The sequence below is a fragment of the Orcinus orca genome, chromosome 11 (assembly GCF_937001465.1).
Source record: "Orcinus orca chromosome 11, mOrcOrc1.1, whole genome shotgun sequence".
NCBI classification, from domain to species: Eukaryota; Metazoa; Chordata; class Mammalia; order Artiodactyla; family Delphinidae; genus Orcinus; species Orcinus orca.
The window spans coordinates 92,176,269-92,199,542 of NC_064569.1; the positions used below are offsets into that span (position 1 = coordinate 92,176,269).

Sequence of the window (23,274 nt, forward strand, 5' to 3'; positions counted from 1 at the left end):
TCAGGAAAAGGGAGTTTATTTTGGGCATAGAAGAAACAGGAATCCTGAGTGAAATGCAGTAACCCCCTGGGGAGCAGCAGTATTAGTAATAGGAGCCCAGGCCCCTCTGCTAACTCCTCTCTAGCCTTTTGGGGCTCTTCTCCACATGCACCTGCTCCTTGGGGCCACCCTCCTGCCCTGTATTCAAATGCCCAAGACTGAGAGAAACCTGATTGGTCAGTTCAGGCCCGGCCTCCCTGATTGGACACAGCTTCTGTTCTAAGTCATCTCATAGGCTGCTGATGAACCTATGGGTGGGCTTGTGTCAGGTGCCCAATCAGCTGCAAGCATGGCCTATAAATGCGGGCACTGTGTTTTCACACCTTGGGGTTAGCTGGGACCTGCTGGGGACCCTGCCTTCCGAAGAACTCTAGTCAAGAAGGGAGGTTGTGATAGGCATCACAGGTGTGATCAGTGCCAGGGACAGAGGGGAGAGAAGTGGACGGGTGGTGGGGAGCACCGAGAAGGAAGGGGTTAGCTGTGTGTGGCTGGGGCGACTGCCACGTGAGGGGATGAGCCTCTCACTGAAGCGGGCATGCTGGAATCTAATGGGCCTGGATCGCCGCCTCTCCAAGTCTTGACCTCAGAAATGTCAAGGCGCCAGGGGTGCTCCTGTGAGGTGGAGGGTACCCCCTGCACGAAGGCAGCTGGGCGCAGGGAGCCCAGGCAAGATGCTGCCAGATAGTTCATCAGTTCACCCAGCGAATATGATGGAGTGCCAAGTGCGCTGTGCCAAGTGTAGTGAGGGGAGCTGCCATCTGGAGGCGGTGTTCCAGCCCCTGAGCTGCAGAAAAGACCAGTGGAGGCTGGAGCGGGAGGGGCCCAAGGGAGGGCTCCCTGTGACAGCATCAGGACCCGCCACTAGGAGGGGTTTACTTTCCAGCAGCAGGCTACTGCGAAGCCATTGTGGAAATATCCAGCCGGTGTCCACTTTGCCGGGGCATTCGTGTCCATACTTGGGCCACAGCGTTAAGGATGCCGTAGCCAAGCATTCAAAGGTCACAACAGATCCCAAATGGGAAGTGACAGGGCCACTTTCTTCAGCCACCCTGTGACCCTGAGAGCCTGTCCCTCCAGCACCGAATCTCAAAGTTTGCGCACATTGAAGGAGGTGGTGTTTCCCTCCCAGGGAAGCAGAACTGACACTTGAAGGATAAAGGGAGCTTGTCACCTAGATGAGGGAGGCGAGGGCACCCCAGGCACAGGGAAGCGCATGTGTAAAGGTGTGGGGGAATGGGGGAGCTCCAAGTGGCTCAGTAGGACCCTTGGGACGCTACCAGAAGGGAATGTCCCAACACGATGCTGGAGAGGCAAGGGGAGGGCCAAGAAGTGGTGCTCAGGGCAGTGGGGAGCCACGGCAGGGTTTTAAACCCGGAGCAGCACAGCCCTCTTTGTGTTCTGGAAAGAGCACTCTGGTTGTCCTGCGGTGGGTGGGTGCAAGGGGGTGTGACTGGGGCCCTGTGAGGAGCGCAGGGTGAAGGCCCGTGGAGAACCCCAAATTCTCCCTGAAGAGGAGCTGCCGGGTGGGAGAGGAGAGACGCTTCAGAGGCAAAACCCGCAGGACTCCACGACTGATGCGGGAGTGTGGAGTCAAAGTGCCTCTCCCCCCGAAGTTCTTGGCTTGGGCCGTAGGACCGGGGAGGAGCAAATGAGGTGTGGAAGTGAACAGCCGAGTGTGCAGGGCTGGGTGAGGGCCCTCTGGCCAGAGATGACCGGGGGCAGCCGGACACCGAGTGTCAGCAGTGGACAAGCCTCACAGACAGAGAGTCCTCAGCTGGGCCTGGTGCAACAGCGGAAGGCCACCTGCCTCCCAGCCCTGGCCGTCTGTCTACACTGTGTGAGCCGGGTCCTGATCCTGGAGCTCTTGGAGGGACAGGTAGGCATCGGTGTTCAGGGTCAGGCAGGAGGTGGGGGCCCGGACTTGGCCTTGCGCAGGAGAGCTGGCCCAGGGGAAGCCGGCCCCCTCCCTTGGGCTGGGGACAGGCACCTCCTCTCCTGCTTCTCCCAGCGCATGCTCCGGGGGTGACTGCAAATCCACCAGGTCAGGGGCTTCCTGGGTGGGAGGCGCCAGGGGCTGGGGGGCCCAGTCTCCAGGGACTCCCTCCTGCGGGGTGGGGGGCAGCCTCTCTTCACCAGCCCCAATGCCCCCCAGGGCAGTGTTCGGGGGGCCTGGGCCACCGAGGAGACTGGGGGAGAAGAGCAGCAGGTCGTCCCCAGAGGGGAAGGTGCAGTAGGCGTCTTCCTCCCCTGGCGGAGGTGGCCGGGGTGGGAGGAGAGCCCCCTCTGGCACCCTGGGCCCACCCTCATCGGGCTCCTCCGTGAAGGGGTCGTAGGCGAAGTACACCTGGCAGGCCTCGATCTCCAGCGCGTCTGGGAGGTGGAAGAAGAAGTAGCCCTGGTTGGTGAAGCAGCTGGTCACCGAGTGGCCGCTGGTCTCGGATGAGGATGACGAGCCCTTGTCCTGCTGCTGCAGAAGGAGCAGCTGCGTGGCCTTGGCATCCCTGTCCAGCACCTCCAGTGGGGAGATCTCGGGCACTGGGCCGCTGGGGCTGAAGGAGGATGAGGGGAAGGGCGAGGAGAGCCACTTCTGCAAGGAGAAAGAGCAGAGGGAGGGTGAGTGGCCACCTCTTCCAGACTCAGCAACATCCCCTATCTCATCCTCCTTCAGCAGTCCGCTCAGGGCTGCCCCCTCCAGGAAGCCCTCCTTGACTGTAGCCCCCACCTCCCAAACACAAACACACACACACAAACCCTGCCCACTGGTTTGGGGAACCCTCTGCATCAGCCCAGGGGGTGTGGCTGTTTCCCAGCCCCAGCACAGGCCTTCCTGGCTCTCTGTAGGTGCCCAGGGGATGTCTTGGTTCAACGTGTGACTGTTTATCGAGCAGCTCCTGTGAGCCTGGTGCCGCTCTTGGTCCCGGGAACATAGCAATGGGTAGAATCCTCAGAATGTCTGGTGGGGACCAGTGTGAGTGTGTAAACCAGCCAACCACTGCTGAGGCAGAAAGGGTCCCGAAAGCACATCACGGTCACCATACAGATGCCCAGAGAGGGCCCGTGCCCTGGCCCTGGCCCTGATCACACAGCCAGCAGGTGGAAGAGCTGGGTCCCAGGTTCCCCACTCACACTGCCATGGAACCATCTCCAGTGGGGAGCTAATTGTCCCCCAGTTGACCACTCCCTCCTGGCGCCCTGCAGCCCTCCACCCCCCACGCCCTCCATCCACAGAGAGAGGAAAGCACCCATCAGAGCACTTCTCAGTTGCTCTGGAGTCCACAGAGGCCTGGCAAGGAACAGGGAGACCCGGCTTCCAGCCCTGGCGCTGGCACTCTCTAGCTGTGTGACCCTGGGCAGGTCACTGCACCTCTCTGAGCCTCAATTTCACAACATTTAGCTGCCCCTTTCCTGACTTCCTCACTATGGGCCAGCAGAGAGATGTCAAAGAAGACAATGAAGGTGGAAACACCTGGCACAGGTAAAACGCAGACTACCCAGCAGAAGTGTAGGGGAGTGTTCACCCCTCAGGGCAGGATGATGAGGCCTCAAGAGGGTGCACTTGAGAACCCCCAACAGCCTTCTGTCCTGGGAGCCCTCTGCAGCTGGACTGTGGTCCCCCCAGCACAGGGACCAGGCCTGATGGGACCAGGCCCCCTGCACTCTTGTGCCCAGCACAGGGCCTAGGGGCCCAGTTGATGTTCTGCAGATGAATTAATGGACCAGAAGAGAAACATCCTGCTTCTCCATCCCCGGAGTGAGTCCCCAGGGCTGAGCCACTCAACAAAATCTACCCCCTCCCCCAAACCAGGAGTTCACGTTACAGAGAAAAGGCCAAGAGAGAGGGACAGCGAGGACAAACTAAGGATGGCAAAGAGGAATAGCAGGCTAGGGAGGCAGGGCGAGAGCCAGGTCAGGTGTGGCTCCAACGCTAGGAGAAGCCGCGGAGGCAGGGCCAGGCAGCAGCGCTGAGCAGTGGCCAGAAGAAGCGGCCAGGCCTGGGGCTGGCACTGGTGTGCTGGGCCTCGCTGGGCCGCCCTCAGAGGTGTGTGTGGTCAGGCACTTCCTGGGCCCAGGCCTCCACCCACAATGCCCTGAAGCGCAGGTGGGCGGGGGGCACAGGAAGAAACTCACCCCCCTTCACATACACTGGCACACGCACTCCCAGGTCCCACAGGCAGGGCAGTGGGCCTTGCGGTCGTGGAGGCAGGGGTTCTGGGGCAGAGAGAGAGACAGCAGCTGGCCTGTCACCCACATGCAAAGGAGGGGGTGGGGTCCCTCTTGGCCAGCCCCCAGTCACATCATGCATCCCCAGGGCCTCCTCGGGATACCCCCTCCACACAGCAGGCCTGGGCCAGGCATCTAGACCTGGGGATGACCTCGTGGGAAGATGGAGTGGCTCGCAACTCTCTAGAAAGGACCCCAGTCCCACCACAAAATGTCCTAAGCCCATAGAATGAGAAGGACTTCAAGGCAGAAGAGGTCTGAGGATGCATCTAGTCCTGCCTCCAGCCGGATGACTTGAATACCTCTGTTGATGGGGAGCTCACTACCTTTAGGGCTGAAGGAGGAATTTTAAGGAGATACATTGCCCGACATCAAGAGTGCTGTAGGTAAGCTACCCCCAGTCATGGGAGTTTTCCGAAGAATTCCAGAAGGGGCTCTGATCAGCCCTGATAGAGAACACCAAAGCCGGCTCCTGACAGCTCTGGTCCAGCATGGATTTCCAGCCCCTCAACTTTCCTCCTGGCTTCTCTCCGCCCCCCCCACCCCTCCTCCACCAACACCAATCCAGGGAGCCTAGAGTGGGGGTGGGGTGGTAGAGGCAGCCCACCACATCCCCCTACCCCCTTGAAACTTCCTTCCTGAAGCATGTGTGGGCTGAGGGAGGGGAGACGACTAAACTTTAAATGGCGCTGAGTGTTCTGACATGTGGGCGTGCACTTTTAAAATGAATCTGTGTTTTGTAACTAGAAATGCCTAGAGGCCTTGCTAACGTCTGTGATAAGTCAGGGAGCCTGGCCAGGGAGTTTCTGCAAGAGCAGGGAAAGCACTAGCCCCACGGAGCAGGTCTGCACAGGGAGCGGGGTGGAGAGAACTTGCACCTGGCAAATCCTGCTCCACCAACAACCTGGCGCCAGTCATTCTGGCTAGAGCTTCGTGAGCACTTGCTGTGTGCCAGGCAATGTCCTTGGGACCATACACAGAGTAACATTATCCCCCCCCCACCCATCAGTTTACAGGTGAGGAAACTGAGACACCGAGAGGTTCTAGAGCTGGCCCAAGGCCACACAGCCAGGAAGTGGTGGAGCCAGGGTTAGAGCCCAGGCAGTCTGGCTCAGACGGGAGCTGCCATTCAGCCTGAGAACACTGGGGAAAGGGGCCCGTGTCCACACGCGAGGCAGCTCACTTTACATTTCTTCTTCCAAAAAGGGCAAAAACCCGCTGTTCCTGCACCTCCTCCCCACCCATTCCACACCCCCGCCCACCCTCTGGCCAGCCCGTGCCACCTGCCTACTCTGCCCTCCACCTACAGACGCCTACCTGGAAATCTCCTCCATGCTCGGAGCTCAGCTGGGAAAAGAACTCCGAGGGGTCTGGGATGTGACACTTCAGAACCTTCTTCAGCCTGGACAGGGGAGAGGAAGGGAGGGAAGGAGGGTGAGAAGGGAAGGGGACCGCAGTGTCCTGCCATCAGCCCCGCAGCTCTGAGGGCAGGGCGCAGAGCTGTTCATTTATTTTGTCAGTATTGATCGTGTGCCCAGTAAGGGAGGGTATTGTGCTGGGCACTGGGGACACAAGAATAGCCAACAGAGAAGGTCCCTGCTCTTAAGGAACTGACGTTCTAATGGGGAGCCAGACAGTGAAACAAGTGTGCAAGTTTACCCTTCATTGTAATGTGGAGACAGAGGGCAGGTTGCCATGCAAGAGAAGGATGTGAGGGTGGGGGACCACGCAAGCCAGAGTGGTAGGGGACAAAGAAGACTGGAGCAGAGTGAACCAAGAGGAGGGAGGTAGGAGAGAGGCCAGATGGTGGGCCACCTAGTCAAGGCTGCCATGGACGGTGGTTCAAGCTGTGCACTGCCCAAGGGCACCTGGGGATTTTTGGGGGGTGGGGGGGCAGTGGTGAATGGAGGCTGAATTCCAGCCCATGCTCTGCTTGCCAAGCTGAGTGCCCCAGTATCTGTGCGCATCTGCCTCAAGTTGAATCACAGCCTCAAGACCCCAGAAAACCTGGCTGCCACCCAGAGGTCCAGGCTCGGGTCCCAAACTCCTTTCTGGTCTCTGGCCACACCCACCTCCCTGCATTTTCAGTTCCTGGAATGCTCCTGCCTTGTTCCCACCCAGGATCTTTGCACAAGTTATTTCCTCCTCCTGAGATGTGTTCCCCGACCCTTCCCTGCCTGGTTCACTTCTCCTTCAGATTTCAGTGGAATCATTACTTCCTCAGGGAAGCACCCCCACAACCCCCGGCCACCCCTTAGCTGAGGTTCCTTTCCCTGTTGTCTGCTTCCAGTACATATGGTACCTTCCTTCCTTCACCAGCCTAATCACGTGTGTCGTTATAAACGTGCATGATTAAGATGTATCTGCCTTCCCCCATGGGACTGTGGGTCCATGAAGATGGGACGACATGCCTGTGGTTGCCCTTGCGTTCCCAGCACTCAGCACCGTACCCAGTCCAGAGGTAGGACTCAGTAAATAAAGGAATAAACAAATGAGTGCCCAGACGCATGAGGACCGCCCCCAACACACAGGCAGCTGGAACGTGCGCACACACATACTCAAGCCCTGGGCATGATGCTCTGGGCAGGGCTCCCATGGGGCTCTCCCTGCCCCACTCCCCTCGGGCTGGTTCCATGGGCTTCCATCTTTGGCGGAAAGGCCAGGTGTTAGGCAGGGGGGGCTCTTGGGAGGGCAGAGGGGGCACTGGAGAGTGAGAGCAGGGCTTTCAGCCCAGAGCCTGACCTGGCGGGGAGGGGGTCGTGTCAGACAGGAGGATGAAAGACAGGGAAGGGAGCGCTCTTACCACAGCCCGTTGTACCGAAAGCTGGTCAGCATGTAAACCAAGAGGGCGAAACCGAAAGTGCAGCAGAGGCCCAACACGATGTGGCCCATCGAAGGAAGGGGCAGGGTCTTCTTCCTGGTTGCTGCCGGGGTGGGAGGAGGAGAAGGGGAGGGGTTAGAGAAGTGCTCCCACCCACCCTGGCTCAATCCAGCATCCCCCACCCATGACCTGGTGCTGAGGGACAGGCCGACCTCTGACCCAAGGCCTTTACAGGGTCCCAGCTGGTCCAGCAGAGCTGCCGTGTGCCCAGCAGAGCTGCCGTGTGCCCAGCCAACATGCGGCATCACGGCCGACAGGATTCGTCACAGCATCCCTGCCTCGGTACCATGGTACCCACTTTACAGATGAGGAAACAGGCTAACAGGTGAAAACAGCCCACCCCTGACCTCGGCAGAAACCAAGAGTTTGAATCTTCAGGGTGGAGAGAGTGGAAGGAGCCTCACCGGCCTCCCCACTAACTCACGAGGCCAATGGCAAGTCCCACCCCCTCACTGATCCCCTGTTCCCATCTGTAAAACACGCCCATGTTGCCCAGCCTGTGGGTCACATCAAGTGAGCTAATGATGGCCAAAGGGCTGTATACCTACACCCCAAGCCTCCCGCACCAGCCGCTGCCTCCCGCCGGAGCTGCATGCCCACCCCAGCTCCCCTTCAGTACCTGCAGGCCTCGTCCTGAAGACCAGAGGCTGGCTCCAGGGGCTCCAGGCCTCGTGGTTGCCTAGCTGGGGCCTGGCCCGCACCTGAAGCTCATATAGCGTGTCTGGAGCGAGCGTCTCCAGGGAGATCCATTGCTGGTTCTGCCTGAGGGTCAGCAGCGGGGTGTCCTGGGGCAGAAACAGGGCTGTCAGACCAGAGGGGTCCCCACTGCCCACCTCACCTCCTGTGGCCGGGCTGGCCGAGACGCCGAGCAGAGCAGCACCTTCCTTTCTTCCCTCCAGCCACCTGCCCTCCACTGTCCCCTCATCCTACAGAAAGGCTGCCTGACTACCCAGTTGCTGGGCCCCAAAACTCCAGGGTCATCCTAAACACCTCCCACACCCAAAGCCATCTGCCAATCAGCTGGTTCCACGTCCAGAGCCTGGTTCCACCTCTGGAAACTATTTCTGCACCCTTCCGCCTTCTCTCCACTCCTTTCTCCTCCAGGTCTGAGCTCCCACCACCTCTGGGCACCATACAAGGTCGCCCTGCTTCCCCTCCCCCCCCCCCACCCCGTGCTCTGCTATAGTCTATTCTCCACTCAACCAGAAAGAGGGATTTCCCAAACACTTCTCCCACCTCTGCATCACCCTTTTTGCTTTTCTTCCGGTGCCCTAGACACACAGGCCATGTCTTGCCTTTGCAGTGGCTCTTTCTTCTGCTTGGAAGACCCTCCCCAGATCCTCAAAAGGTCAGCTCCTGCTTGAGCCCCAGATCTCAGAAAGGCCTTCCCTGGTCACCTGAGTCTGAAGTAGCCTGGCCCAGCCCTTCTCAACTGTGTTATCACGTTTAACTTTCATGATAGTATGTATCGACATCCCATAGTCTCCTGTTTCTGGGCACCAGCTGTCTGCCCCCATCCCCCACGTGAGTTCCCTGAGAGCAGGCAGCTCATCAGGCCCGCCCTCCACTCTCTCCCCGCATCTAGCACGTAGTAGGTACTCAGTGAATGTTTGTTGAGTGAGTGAGTGAGCGAATAAAGGAATGGATAAATGAATGAGTAAGCAACCAGCCCCTGTGGACTTGTTTTGTTTGTTTGTTTGTTTGTTTTTGGCAGCACCCCTTGGCATGTGGGACCTTATTTCCCTGACCAGGGATCGAACCCACGCCCCCTACAAGGGAAGGGCGTAGTCTTAACCACTGGACCGTCAGGAAGTCCCAACTCCCGTGGACTTGGAGCACACTGGATTTGAAGAGGGAAGGGTGGCTGCTCAGGGCCTCTGAGATCTCCAGAGAGAGCAGTCACCTGCCCCTTGGCTTTGTAAGTCTTGCCTGGAATCCACCACCAGCTGGACCCCTGGGGTGTCAGGGGACACACGGAGGGAGGGGGAAGCAGGGCAGGCAGTACAGAGGAGCGGCAGGGGTTGCTTAGGGGCTCCTGTGGCTTTGCTGAGATGAAGGATGGACAGGGTGACGAGGACAGGAAGGAATCAGGGCAGGTCGGGATGGAGCTAGGTACTCACCTCCCAGCTGTGGCCCGGGGACCTTGTCCGGGCCTCAAACTCCACATTGCTTTGAATGTAGTGGGAGAACTGGGAGACATTCCAGGTTATGTTGCATCTGCGGGTCTCTATGTGGACGACTTGGAGGGAGTGGGGGGACATCAGACGAACTGGAGACGGGAAGAGGAAAAAGGAGAGAGAAAAAGCTTGGGGGACACCGGAGGCTGATGCTGAGATGAGAAACCGTGCCGGGCTCCCACCTCCACCTTTGCACAAGCTGCTTCTCCCTCCCTGCGTTCCCTTTCCCCAGAGACTGGCAGGTCCCTGCTCAACTAGCACATATTCAGAGAAGCCTTCCCCAACCGCCCACCACTCTCTGTGCCCCTCACCTGTTTCATTTCTCTTCCTAGCACTTATCAACACCCAACGTATTAAATATCTACTTCTGGTCCTTTATTCATTTTCTGTCTCCCCCACCAGACTCTGAGCTCATTGATGGCAACGACTTGATTCTTTTGGGTATTCTTGGTTCCTGGAACGTTACCTGGCACATGGTAGGCTCTTGATTAAATACCTGCTGAATGAATGAATCAAGGCAGCCTTTCTCTGCACTCAGAATTGATCAGAGAGTTTTACCTGGATCATCTCATTTTTTTTATTTAATTCTATCTCATCAACCTTATATGATTGTAAGATTGTATGATTCTGAAGTTCAATTGTTCTAAATTTTTATGCTTCTGAGACTCTGTAGAACCACACAAATAATAATAAGCAAATGTTTACTGAGCACGTGCTAAGTAGTTTCTGTGTCTTGGCTTATAGACTCCTTACAGCAACCACTGGCAGCAGGTAATTGGTTATCCCCACTTTACAGATGAGGAAACTGAGGCTCAGACATGTTAAATGATCTGCCAGTCAGATTACACTCAATTAAGGCAGGGCTGCATGTAGAACCCTGGATCTCACCCTCTGCCCCCGTCTCTTCCCTAGAGATGACCTCCAAGTTCAGGAAGGGAGGGGGGTGAAAGCTGGGGGTGGGGCAGAGCACTCAGTCGTTCAACAAACCTTCCCAGAGCACTGCCCAGATCGAGCCTGATGTTGACTATTCAGAATGGAGACACAGGGATGGCAGAGGCTCTGCCCTCAGGGAAGTTCACAGCCCAGTGAGGGAGACAGACCCATGATCAGGCAGCAAAGACCCAGGACATAAACACCCTGAAAGAGGTGGGGAAGTCTGGGAAGGACTCCTGGAGGAGGTGACTCTTCACTGAGCCTTGAAGGGTGAGTGGGAATTTTCTGGGTGGGAAGAGCCTTCCAAGCAGTGGGGCCGGCGCGTGCAAGGACTCAGAGGCATGGATGGGCAAGTTGAATCTGGAGAGCTGGGCTTTGGTGTGGCAGGAATATAGGCCACGAGAGGAGGCGTGCTGGAGAGGGAAGCCAGGCCAAGTGGCCTTGAACACCAGGGTAGCAACCCGGGACTTCATGCCAAGTTCAGCGAGCAGTGGGTTGGTCAGATGTGGGCATGGAAGCTGATGGGGAGAGACTGGAGCAGGGTGACCCCAGAGGGGGAGACAGGGAGGGAGGTGCCCACCCCTCCAACCCCCTCCCAGCCCCACCCTGGAGTCCTCTCTCACTGTTGTCAAAGGGCTTGAAATTCTGGGTCATCATCCTCCTCCACCTCTCCCCTTCGCGGCACATCACGGTCAAGTTGATGACGTCAACTATGGTCAGTTTCTGAGACTGCAAGGGAAGGAGGCCAGGGATGTAGCTGCCGGCAGCTGGTGCGGGGAGGGGGAGGCTGCTGGGATGAGGACGGGGAAGACAGGAGGGGAGACCGCGACTGCGACAAACAAGACCCCCTCCCTGAGCCCCTCTGCCTAAGGCAGGGCTCAGCAAGCTTTCTGAAAAGGGTCAGTTAGTTAATATTCTTGACTTTGCAGGTCATGTGGTCTCTGTCACAACTATTCAACTTTGCCGTTGTCGTGTGAAAACAGCCGTGAAAAAGCATGAGAACAAATGTGCTTGGCTGTGTGCCAATAAAATTTTATTTATAAAAACAGGCAGCAGGCTGGTTTTGGCCCATGGGCCATAGTAATTTGTCAATCCCTGATCCAAGTGAAGTGAGCTGCCTTGGGAGGGAGGGAGTTCCCCGTCACAAGAGGTGTGCAAGCAGGATGAGCCCCCAAGAAGGTGCAGGTCTGGACCTATCCTTGCATTGTAGCTCTGAGTGTGAAAGCTTCCTCTCCCCATCTCTCTCCAGCCCCACACCTTCACATTTCTGGAAGGAAATGGCCAGGAACCGAGCATCTCCTGTGGGCAGGCCCTGTTCAGGTACCTTAGGCACTTCTCTGGCTGAAGCTCACAGCTGTCCATCCACACATTGCAGGTAAGAAACCTGAGGCTGGGACTCGTTAAGGACCTTGCCCCAAATCACGCAACCGGTCAGCAGGGGAGCCTGGATGCAAACTCAGGCCTCTGCGTCCAGAGCCCCACAGAGACTGTAGCCCTGGCCAAGTGAACAGCTTACGGCGGCCTCCTCCCTGTGCGGAGGGCAGCTCTGCAGCCCTGCAGGAGGAGGGTCTGGTGCAGGCTCTGTTAGCATCTGCATTCCGGGGTCCGGGGTGGTGTTTTCAGGCCCAGGACCCCGGGCACAGCCCCTCTGACCTGTCGCAGGGCCCACTGTGAGCAAACCTTGAACTTGATCATCAGAGTTCCTGGAGCGGAGAACAATTGCTTCGTCTCCACCCCGAGGACCCTGTCCCAGCCGTCTACCAGCCGCTGTGGGGGCCAGATTTTCCCAGATAATAATAGTATCATCACATTATTACAGTAAGTCCCCTACATGTGAACGAGTTCCGTTCCGAGAGCACGTTCGTAAGTCCAATTTGTTCGTTAAGTCCAACGAAGTTAGCCTAGGTACCCAACTAACACAATCGGCTGCATACCACTGCCTTTACACTGCTTCCACCAGGCACCCCGGGCTTGAAAGAAAGATACTGTACGACTGTACTCTATACAGTACTGCCCAGTAAAGTGCATAAAACACAAGCACTTGTAGAGGATGCACACACGTGACAATGTACACCAGACGCGTGAACTAACTTACACGATTGGACATGCAAACGCACACACGCACCTTTGAAAGTTTGCAGCTTGAAGGTTCGTATGTAGGGGACTTACTGTATTATTATTAATGTAATTGTCGTTGTTGCAAAGATGCCAATAATACATTCTGCTGAGTACTGACCCTGTGCCAGGCCCTCTACTAAGCACCTCACGTATAGTATCTCATTTAATTCTCTCAGTACCCAATGAGACGGGCACAATTACTATTCTCATCCTACAGGTGAGGAGACTGAAGCACAGAGAGGCCGAGGGACTTGCCTAAGGCCACACAGCTAGATGGGGCCGGGATCTGAAGCCAGACCACCTGCAGAGCTGCAGGGGACGGGCACAGCGATCTGGTTCGAGGGGCTCTGCCATTATCAGCTACACTGTGTCATGTGAGCTCATCTCCACAGTCTCCTGCTCCTGGAGAATGTGTAGAACCTGATGAGGGTTGGAAAATGTGGTCTGGGCATCTCTGGTGCCCACCGCTGCCAAGAAGGGTTTGCCAGACAATAATTTGATGCACACAGCCTCCTGCTCTTTGAGAGGCAGCCTAGTGCAAGGTTGAAAGGCCCAGGCTGGGGGTCTCACAGACCTGGGTTCAATCCCAGCTCTGCCTCTCCCTGGCTATGGGACTTGGGCAGGGACCTCACCTCCCTGAGCCTCAGTTTCCTCATTGGTAAGAAGGGGACAGTGCTGGCACCCACGCACAGTCGTAAGGATCCCCTGGCAATCGGGTCAAGGGCACGTTCTGTCCCGGGTGGCTTTCGCTTGCTTCTCAGAACAACCCGACCGGGTAAGGATCGTTATTATTCCCTTTTACAGAAGGGGTAACGGGGACTCAGAAGATGCTCAACGTCACCCAGCTGGTATACGATGGAGCCAGGGCTGGAACCCGGACCGTCCAGCTGTGCGATCCACACTGCTAACCCCACCCCGCCCTGTACTTGCCCAGACCTCGGGAGGCGTCGGATACGGAGGTTATTATGACTAGCAGGTGCTCTCCCCACTTGGTAAAGAACACAGGAGTGTCACAGGCTCCACAAAGCATGGGGGACACGGCAGGAGCAGAGGCAGAGCGGCCGATGCCCCACGTACCTCAGATCCCTCGACCCCCAGGTCAGGCCTCTGTTCTCCTTGGATGCCACCTCCCTCCTTCTGCCTCCTCGGCCCCAGAAGCCTGCTCTGCCGCAGCCCCTGGCCACCGGGCTTGCTGGGCCCCGGCTTCTTCCCCGGAAGGACGCCCCTCTGCACCCACCGGCCCCCCGGCCTCTCCCCTCAGCTACGGCTACTCACATTTGGGGGTCCTAGGATGAGGTTACATGCCCAGGATCCCGGCTTCACTGGGAGCAGCTCACAGGATTCGTTCCACTGCCTTTCAAGACAAAAGAACCCTCTTAGAAGAAAAAGACGGAACCCCCGCCCACCCCGACCAGAGCTGGCCCTTGGGAGAGTCCCCATGCAGCGTTGCTGGGCTGTGCCCGGGTTCTATGCCAACCCCCACGTGCCCACCTCCCTTCCTGAGCATCTTTCCCTGCCTCTTCATCACAGCCAGGCCTCAATGCGGCTAAAGTGATCTAGAAACAAACCAGTTGAGGACACACGGCCTTCCCCGCCTGAAGCTCTCCAAAGCCTCCCCATCGGGTTCAGGGTGAAGATGACCCTTGATGGGGCCTTCAGAGCCCCTTGGAATCACCGTCCACCTGGGAGCCAAGGTCAAACCCCAAAGCCACCTCTGCTGGCTGCCACCAGGGTGTTCGGATCACGGTGACACTTCACCACCTCCTTCCCAGTCTCCAGTTTCCCCAGCCACTCCCCAGTTCCCTGTCCCCACAGCTGCCCTAGGCATCTGTCAAAAGCCCAGGTTACTCAAAAAGTTTGGGGATCTCCCTTCTGCCCGCTTTGCCTCTAACACTGAGTCCAGCCTCGGCATAGCAGGTGAGCAGCCCAATGTCCCCAAACTACCTTGTCTGGCTCACGCCCAGCCCCTCCACTGCAGCCTGGACTGCACGCCCCACTGCCACTCAGGGTCCAGGAGTCTAAATGTCCGACCCCCAAGTTCTTCCAAACTCCTGTGACCCCAAGAGTCTGTGGGTCCTATTATTCCAAGATTCTCAAAGTGCAGAGTTCTTGGGGTCTGAGAGCTAGGATTTCAATAGTCTAGACGTCAGTGACTAGCAGAGATTCTGATAGTCACTGTCCTGGTCCTGGTGGACCTGGGCAACCTCCCTGAGATTCCGCACATTTGTCTGTCGACCCCACACACACCTTTTATCCGGCTGGGCATGGATGTGGCACGTCGTGACCTGCAGTCCCCCATCCCGGCTCCAGGCACAGGAGATGTTGGCTCTCGAGTTATAGAAGCACGTGAGCTTGGAAGCATCTGCTGGTAAGATGAGGCGTGCGTGGCTGGCTGCAGGGTGCCCATGGCCCTCTGGGGTTCGCCTGCCACTCCTGTACCTACCAGGTGAGGAAGTAGTCAATCCTGGCAGGCAGAGAAGGGGTTCGTGAATCCATCTGAGAGAGGACAAAACTGAGCCCCATAGCCTGCAGTGACCCCCAGACAGGTCGAGTCAGGGCAGGGACAAGAAGACGGTGTCTTCCTGCGGCTTGGAGGGGCACATGGGTGCGGTGCGGGCAGGTGGAGGGCTGAGGGAGAAGGCGGACACCTGGTCTCTGGTCCCACTGCCCCCCTCCCCCCCGCCTCCTGCCCCAGCGGATGGAGCTTCTGCCAAGAAGCAGGGGTCCTGGAAGAAGTTCTAGAAGGGCCTTGGACTCCTCCCTGAGGGAAAGCACAGCGGTCCAGATGCCAGGGTCCTCACCGTTCACCGATGTAGATGCCCGAGGGATGGCCAGGGGCCAGAGGACAAGGAGGCACAGACACCAGGACAGGGCAGGAGCCGCCATCACAGCCACGGGTGGGAGCTGGGGAAGGGAGCCCTGGATGGAGGAAGCAGGGGAGAGAGCATGAGCCACGTCCTCCCCTGCCCAAGAGACCGGCTGGGCCCTGTCCTCTCAAGGCGCACCCCTCTGCTCCCCACCATGCCAGCCTCAGGGCCTTCGTCTCTGTGGGTCCCTCTATCCCACACATGTTCTTTCCTTCCCTTTTGAGATTCTGGGACGCATGTTGTCATCGCTGAAAGGACTCTCAGAGCAGGCCCAAGCCCTTGTTCAAAAGTTGGGGACACTGAGGCCCAGAAAGAGGAAAGAATTTGCTTACGTCCACATAGGGAGGCCAGCTCAGAGCTGGAATTAGAACCCACCTCCTCTCTACCCGGCTGCTCCCTTAACCACACCAAAACTATTTGTCAACAGGTTCCTCTATGCTGGGCTCTATTTTAAACTCTTCAACTGCGGCAATAAGAGCATCTACTGGAGATACACTCATTATCCCCATTTTCAGATGAGAACCTGAGGCACAGAGAGGTGAAGCAGATTACCCAAGGTCACACAGCAGATAAGAGGCAGCTGTGGAATCTGAGCCAGGGCAGACTGCCTGGAGCCCAATAGACGTGTGCTGACTACCTCACAACATCCCTCACAGCAGTACTCGTGGAGGGAGTGGGGTGGCGGGTAGGGACTGGACACCCACCCTGTGCCGGGCGCTTCCCGTACACCAGCTTATCTAATCTGCCCAGCAACAGGGGTTGGGTGCATGCATTGTCCCCTTACACAGATGAGGAGACCAAGGCCCCAAGCCATTAACCAGCCCAAGGTCACATCGCAGAAGAGGCAGAGCTGGGACTCCGTCCCCACGCTCCACCCCAAAGTCCATTCCCTCACATGGTTCTGCCCTGCCCAGACTGCGTCCCAGGTGCTGGCCCCAGAGGTAAGGCCCACAATATCCATCCACACCCTGGGGAGTCAGGGACTGACAGGGACATGGCCGACCAGTGGGCATCTGGCCTGTGTGTGGAAAGGAGCCCAGAGAAGTACCCGGGGGCACCTCCTTGCCCGTCCCACTATCCCCACAGGGCAACACTCCCGGAGCAGACCTGGTTGCCTCTTTCTTTGGACCCTCCAACCCCCTATAGCAAAGGGCGCAGGGTTGGGACCCCATAGGGAACAGAGCCCAGGCAAGGGGCTCCAGCAAGACCCCTGTGCCCCTTACTCATCGATCATGGCCCTGGGGAGGGGCCCTGGGGATCCCCTGGAGGGTGTCACCTGGGGCCGGACCCTCGCCAGCAGGGCCAGCCAGGACCAGGACAGGGTCTGGCGCAGAGCCTCAGGGTGAGAGGAGAAGGGTGGAGGCAAAGGTGTGCAGGATCCCAGGAAGGTCAGGGCCAAACCACAGCCCCAGCCGAAGCGAGTTGGGCAGAAGTAGCATCTTCTAGAATGAGCTCCCCTCCACCTATAGCCGAAAGGGTGCAGCGGTGAACCCCAAGAGGGCAAAGCGCACGGAGGATGCAGGGGGCAGGGTGAGGAAGGCTTCTAGCAGTCCCCAAGGCTGACCCTCCTGCAGAGGAGGAAACCGAGTCTCGGGTAGGTTAAGGAACCTGCTCAAGGTCACAGAGCAAGGAAGAGGCCCAGCCTCAGGGAGGGCAAGTGGGACCTCTGAGTCCCCCGTGCCTTCCGTCCTGGATTCTCACGCACACCCACGCACGTGTGCCCTGCCCTTCGTGACTGCAAAGACGATCGCACTTACTGACTCATTAGGTCCCCAGCGCAGCCCTGAGCGTGTGTGTTGTCATCCTTATTTGAGAGACACCGAGACTAATGCTCAGAGCTGCCCAAGGGATGGGACTCAAACCCAGGTCATCTGATGTCAAGTTAGAAGAAGAGGATAACGATGGTGATGATGGTGGTAATGGTGATGGTAATGATACGGTGGTGACGGTGATAATGACGATAGTGGTGATAATGACTAATGCTCAGCCCTCAGCTGCCCGGCACTGCCATTAGCACTTTGCAGATATTACCTCATTTAAAGTTCACAGCAACCCCATGAGTAGGTACCATTATGACTCCTTTTATCAGATGAGAAGACTGAGGTACTCGTTAAGCCTCTTGGGGTAAAGCTCGGATTTGAACTCAGTCAGTTGCAGTCTGAGGCTCTGCCAGGGCTGACATCATGGGATGTAGGGTACAGGGCGGCTGGGGGAGGACACGAAGCGCAAGCTCGGTAGCCGGAGACACATCCTACCTGACCTCTGACCTTGACGGACCCCATCTTCCCTCATCCTCTCTGGCCAAACCCCCCACCACAGGGCTCCCTCTTGCTGTTTAAGTCTGGGGGCGCCTCCCCAGCTGGGCGTGGGATGCTGGCTGCGGGGGAAGCAGGGGGACCCTTGGGGATGGCTCTGCCTCTCAGGTGCTCCAAACACAGTTAAGGGTGGGAGGTCTCGGCCCCCAGGAGTGGAGGGAGAGCCTGACCCGCAGGGAGCCCCAGAGATGGAGTCCCATCCCCTCCAGAAGCACCTGAAGAGCCTACTGACCTGACCGGTCACACAGCCAAGTAAGGGACAAAGCTGAACTTGAACCCAGGGGTCCGGCCTCCAGCCCAGGGCTCCCAGAAACCTCGCAGCACACTCACTTCACAGCCAGGTCTCAGAGGCGTCCCTCTCTTTTCCCCTCGCCCCACAGCCTCCTAAGGTATCCTTTACACAGGGGCACCTCCCCGGTGTAGGCCGCACCTCTCCCACCCACATCCCACACCTCCTCTGGGCACCCAGCACATCTGAGTCTCAGCTGGCCTTGCCCCTCCCAGGACTCCCACCTCCTTCCCCACCCCTCTGGGTTGGGGGGCCCAGCACAGGGCCTGGGGAAGCCCCTCATCCCAAAGTAGCCCCCGGCCTCCCATGGGGAGAGCTGGGAGGGAGGGAAAGCCTAGGACCAGGGACCAGCTTTTCCTCAAGCCTGAGCCATGAGAGCAGGGCCTGCCTCGTCACTGGGGGATTCTAAGATAAGGTTGGGGGTGAGGGCTGGCAGATGGGAGTTCAGGCAGAAACTTCTGGAGGATCTGAGTCAGAGCTGAAAGTCATCCCCGTGAGCTTCACCTCCAGCCCCCTGGCTGGTGGCAGGGGCCAGGAGGGAGCCCCGGGTACCTGGGGACTGGGCAGGGGCAGGGTAAGGGCAAGGTGGGACTTTACCTAGCTGGGACATGGGGCTGCGGCGTGCTCTCTCTGCTTCTCTCCACTGCTGGGACTGCAGCCATCTCCCCAGGGCCCAGCTCCGGCTCCCTCGGCCCAGGTAGTAGATGGCTGATGGGGCCAGCCACCAAAGACTAAAACCCCAAGGCCAGCCCACTTCCTGTGCAGAGGATGGAGGGGGCAAGGCCTGGGGTGGGGAGGAGGGGGAGATCTGGCTGGTTAGAAAGCCTGAAACTCCTGTAGCACCAGGGGCCAGATAAAGATCTCCCTCCTCCGCTGGGGGCGGTGAGGGAATGGGGGGGTCCGGGGGGGCACCGTGCGTATTGCAGCAGGAGGCGTGAGTGTACACCCTCACACACAGGCTGTCTCTCACTCTCAGATAGATGCCTTGCTGCATACAGGAGCCCTTGGGGCAAGGCCCCTTCTTTTCCCTCCCACCCCATCTCACAGGCCACCTCAAGCCTCTGACACCTTCATCCAGTCACACACAGTAACACCCAGACCTCACACAAACATGTCCCTTTAGGTGTACCCCAGCCATGGGATAAGACACCCCAACTTGCTGAGACTTCCCTTTTCACCCAGGCTTCAAGGAAGCCCCTTACTCAGTTTAGCATTCAGAGGCGACTATTTTGGGAGGCTTTGCAAACAATTTGATGGCTACTTATTGAACCTTCTAGAACCTTCCTCTTCTTCTCAAGTCATGGTTTATAATCCCTTTTTCCTCCTTTTTGGGGAGGAGGGATCAGTTCAGGGCTTTTTTTTTTTTTAATGATGAAAAGTGACAGACCCCTCTTTGGAAAGGTGCATGTCTATCTATGTGCAGTGTCACAGGCCCAGGGATCCCGTGAAGTTCCATCCAGTGTCAGAAGAAGCAGCTCTGCTGTCTCCTGATTTTAAACTCTGCCTCTGGGGGTTTTCCTGTGAGCTGCTGTCTCTCTCAGAAAAGGGAATGGGGAGAGCAGGAGGGAGAGTAGAAAGAACAGCTCTGCAGATGTTTCTGTCTGCAGAGAAGTGAGAAAACAGCATTGAAGACCTTGGGGAGAGAATCAGGCTGACTCCCTTCCAAGCGGGAAGCAGGACCCGATTCGAGGCTGCTTGGAAGCTGAGTGACCTGCTTCCCTGTGTTTCAACGTCCACACCTGTAGAATGAGGGGTAACAGTTCCTGCAGGCGTGTCAGGAGAACCAAACAGCAGGAGAGCGTAAAGCACCTCACCTGGTGACCACGCGTAGTAGGCTCGCAATAAGCCCGCTTCTCCTCTCCCCTAGAGCAAGGCTTTCTGGCTGCAGGAGAGGGTAATAAACAGAAGCACCACAGAGATGAGAATAATAGCCGAGATTTATTAAGCCTAGAATAGTTCTGGAAGCTCCTCGAGAAATGGGGAATGCTGGTTCTCCCAGGGAGGAAAGCCAGGTGAGGAGGGGGCAGGAAGGCCGTTTTGCGCCGTAGACACTTTTATACCACGTGCATGTATTTCCCACCCCCAAATTCATGAATTCAGTTAAAACTTTAAAAAATGCATATCAAGGGCTTCCCTGGTGGTGCAGTGGTTGGGGGTCTGCCTGCCGATGCGGGGGGCGCGGGTTCGTGCCCCGGTCCGGGAGGATCCCGCGTGCCGCGGAGCGGCTGGGCCCGTGGGCCATGGCCGCTGAGCCTGCGCGTCCGGAGCCTGTGCTCCGCAGCGGGAGAGGCCACAGCAGTGAGAGGCCCGCGTACGCGCAAAAAAAAAAAAAAATGCATATCAAGAAAAAATCCAAGAAAGACAAATAGACAAATATCATGTGATATCACTTATATGTGGAATCTAAAATATGGTACAAATGAACATATCTGCAAAACAGAAACAGACCCACAGACGTAGAGAACAGACTTGTGGTTGCCAAGGGGGAGGGGGGAGGGGGAGGGGGAGGGGGAAGGGCTGGAATGGGAGTCTGGGGTCAGTAGTTGCAAAAGCTATTACATACAGAACGGATAAACAACAAAGTCCTACTGTATAGCACAGGGAACTATATCCAATATCCCAGGATAAACCATAATGGAAAACAATATAAAAAAGAATGTATATATGTGTATAACTGAGTCACTTTGCTGTGCAGCAGAAATTAACACAGCATTGTAAATCAACTATACTTCCCTTGATCCTAGCCAAAAGGCCGAGAAGCGATCAATCAACTATACTTCAATAAAAAATAAAAAGAGGGCTTCCCTGGTGGCGCAGTGGTTGAGAGTCTGCCTGCCGATGCAGGGGACACGGGTTCGTGCCCCGGTCCGGGATGATCCCACATGCCGCGGAGCGGCTGGGCCCGTGAGCCATGGCCGCTGAGCCTGCGCGTCCGGAGCCTGTGCTCCGCAACAGGAGAGGCCACAGCAGTGAGAGGCCCGCGTACCGCAAAAAAAAAAAAATTTTTTTAATTTTAAAAATTAAAAAAGTAAATAAATAAAAAGAAAAATCCACCCCCAGGTGAAGGCAGAAATGCGCCCAGCTTGTAACAGTTTTGTCCATGGGGATGGCCTTGGTCTGCCCTGCATGTACTGCCCAAGGCTCCTCGTCCTCCATCCCTCTGTCCCTCTGTCCTTCTCTCCTTCATCCTGTAAACATTTACTGAGCACCCAGGATGCCCAGTGGCCAAGCCAGGCACGGAGGAGCCTGAGGTGACTGACACCAGCCCTGCTTCTATGAGCAGCACGCAGGAAGGCTGGGGTAGGAACAGGGGAGGCGGCTCTAAGCAGCCCCGTGCCCTGGGTGTCGGGGTGCAGCAAGTGTAGCTATGAATGGGGCAGCCCCCAGACTCAGAATCTTCTAACTCAGGCCCCGGGGGCTCTGCTTTTGCCCAAGGACCCAGGCTGAGATGCCTCAGGTGGAGAGGCAGGTGGTGGGCTACGGAGAGCCGGGAAAAGTTCAACATTGCACGCGCTTTGCATCTGCCGCCGAAACCTCACAGCTGTGGAGCATGGGGTTGTGGGTTGCAGCATGCAGACAGTGTGGGAATGTATCCCCTGACCTCGCTGTGCCCCTCCAGCCTGGGCATCAGCTAGACTCTATATGCCAGCCTCCCTGCAGTTAGATGCGGCCGTGTGACAAGAGTCTGGCCAGTGAGATGTGGGTGCAAGTGATTTAGCTTACTTTCAGGCCTAAGAAACCTCATTTTGGTCCTCTTCGGTGTTCCTCCCTCCACCCCTCCATCCCTCCCCCTCTCCTCCCCTCCCCCTATCCTGCAAGAACCCACTGGAGAGAGTGAAGCCCTGCGGGACGGGGCAGGCGGAGCCACCTGAAGGACAGACCTTCACCCCCTGCTCCCCAGGCAACCCACATCGGACAGTCACATGGGCAAGAAATACACTTTTACTGTGTCGGACCTCTGCTATCTGGAGGCTCTTGTTTCAGCAGGTAGCGGGCTTTACCCTGACTAATAGGAAAAGTGCCCACAGGTCCCTGAGCTGGACGTTAAAGCCAGGTGAGGGGGTTGGGAAGGGCAGGCCAGGGAGAGGCCCCAGGGCTTGGGTGGGGAACGAGCTGAAAGAGACAACCAAATGCGTTATTCAGTCCCCACCCCAGTCCCAGCCTCCACTGTCCCCCCAGCCAGGTCCACGGTGACCCCCTTACTGGCCTCCCGGTTCCCCCTGCTGACCCCTCCAGTCTGTTCCCCGCTCAGCAGCGAGACCAATCTTTCCCAAGCTCAAATCAGCTCATTTCACCGCACCGCTCCCTTTACAACCTTCCAGTAGCTTCCAGTGCGTTTAGAATTAAATCCAGACTCTTAATCTTGGCCTCGAAATCCCAAACGAGCTGGCCCTGCGCTCATCTCTGAACTTCCCTCCAGCTCTGGCATGACTGCCGCTCCCCAGATCTACCCGCTGTGTACACCCTGATACCCACCTAGCTCCTCCCCCGCTCTCTACAGAGCTAGCGTCTTCCTCCCCATTTTACAGGCAAGGATACTGAGGCTCCTGGGTCACCCAACCAGAATGCGGCAGAGCCAGGATTAGAACCAGCCAGGATTAGAATGGAGGACCTCAGATTCTTTCTGAGGTGACCCGAAGAGGAATCCAGAAACTTCTCCGATGGCAGGGGACCGACAGAGCCCACTCAGGCCTGCCCAGACCTTTGTCTCCAGAGTTCCGGGGGTTGGACCCAGCCTCCTCCAGCAGGCCCCCTCCCCTCCCAGCACCCAAACCACCAAGCACGTGAACCCCTCGTTCCTGTAACTGCCTGTCCAGCACCCTCCACACTGTGTCCTCTGTGTCCCATCGTGAACCAACTTCCTGCACCCTCAGCTTCTGTGGACTAGCCCCGACCCCTGCCCAGAGACCCCACTTTCACGGGAGCCACGGGGCAAGTGCATGCGGGCTCTTTTGGCTCCTGTGTCCCCTCCTGACCATGACATTTCCTCCTGCCCATCGCGGGGCTGCCATTTTTTGGGGGATCAAGCCAGGCTGCGAGACCCCACGCCCTCCTCAGCCCTGACATCTACCAAAAGCCCCCTCCCCCTCCTCTGCGCTCCAACTCCTGGGAGACTTCAGGACTCCTGCAAAATCTTCTCCCCAGGGACCCTCTGTCCGACTCCGTATCTCAGCCCAGGCCCAGGCCCACCCTGGGACCCTGTCATCACTCTGACTTGTGCCAACCCAGACCCCCGAACTACCACCTCATCTCCCTTGCTGCCGTCACCCCTCCCACTCTCCGACAGCGTCCCAGTTAGAATTGAGTCCAGCTGCGAACTGAAGAGGATAACAGTGTCCTAAAGTAAGAGAGGAGTTTCTCTCTCACATAAAAGCCGTCCAGAGGCAGGCCATCCACAGCTGCTGGAAGGGCTCTATGCTGTCATCACGATCCT

The 23,274-nt window shown here is 57.4% G+C and overlaps 1 protein-coding gene across 3 annotated transcripts; it reads right to left on the bottom strand.

The window, feature by feature from the left end:
• IL2RB (interleukin 2 receptor subunit beta) lies at positions 1–18,556 on the bottom strand. Of its 3 annotated transcripts, none has more exons than XM_033404992.2 (11): positions 18,438–18,556; positions 15,171–15,288; positions 14,813–14,833; positions 14,617–14,731; positions 13,645–13,723; positions 10,875–10,980; positions 9,262–9,410; positions 7,761–7,926; positions 7,064–7,184; positions 5,578–5,662; positions 1–2,626 (listed from the first exon to the last, which is right to left on the bottom strand). In XM_033404992.2, exons 2-11 carry the CDS (start codon positions 15,253–15,255, stop codon positions 1,868–1,870), a joined length of 1,686 nt encoding a protein of 561 aa, XP_033260883.1. In that variant the 5' UTR covers positions 15,256–15,288; positions 18,438–18,556; the 3' UTR covers positions 1–1,867. The 3 variants fall into 3 exon arrangements, with proteins under 3 accessions (XP_033260883.1, XP_033260882.1, XP_012392119.1); XM_033404991.2 differs by having other exon boundaries at positions 14,617–14,734; XM_012536665.3 differs by having other exon boundaries at positions 14,617–14,833.
• Positions 18,557–23,274: the final 4,718 nt, after the last annotated feature.

What these genes read in the sequence shown, in the direction of transcription:
- IL2RB (XM_012536665.3), bottom strand. Translation starts at nt 15,255, where the DNA reads ATGGCGGCTCCTGCCCTGTCCTGGTGTCTGTGCCTCCTTGTCCTCTGG. An exon ending in TCATCCTAGGACCCCCAAAT is followed by an intron (nt 10,981 to 13,644) that starts GTGAGTAGCCGT and finishes CTTCCCTTGCAG; the next exon opens with TCTCAGAAACTGACCATAGT. An exon ending in AGCATGGAGGAGATTTCCAG is followed by an intron (nt 2,627 to 5,577) that starts GTAGGCGTCTGT and finishes TTCTCCTTGCAG; the next exon opens with AAGTGGCTCTCCTCGCCCTT.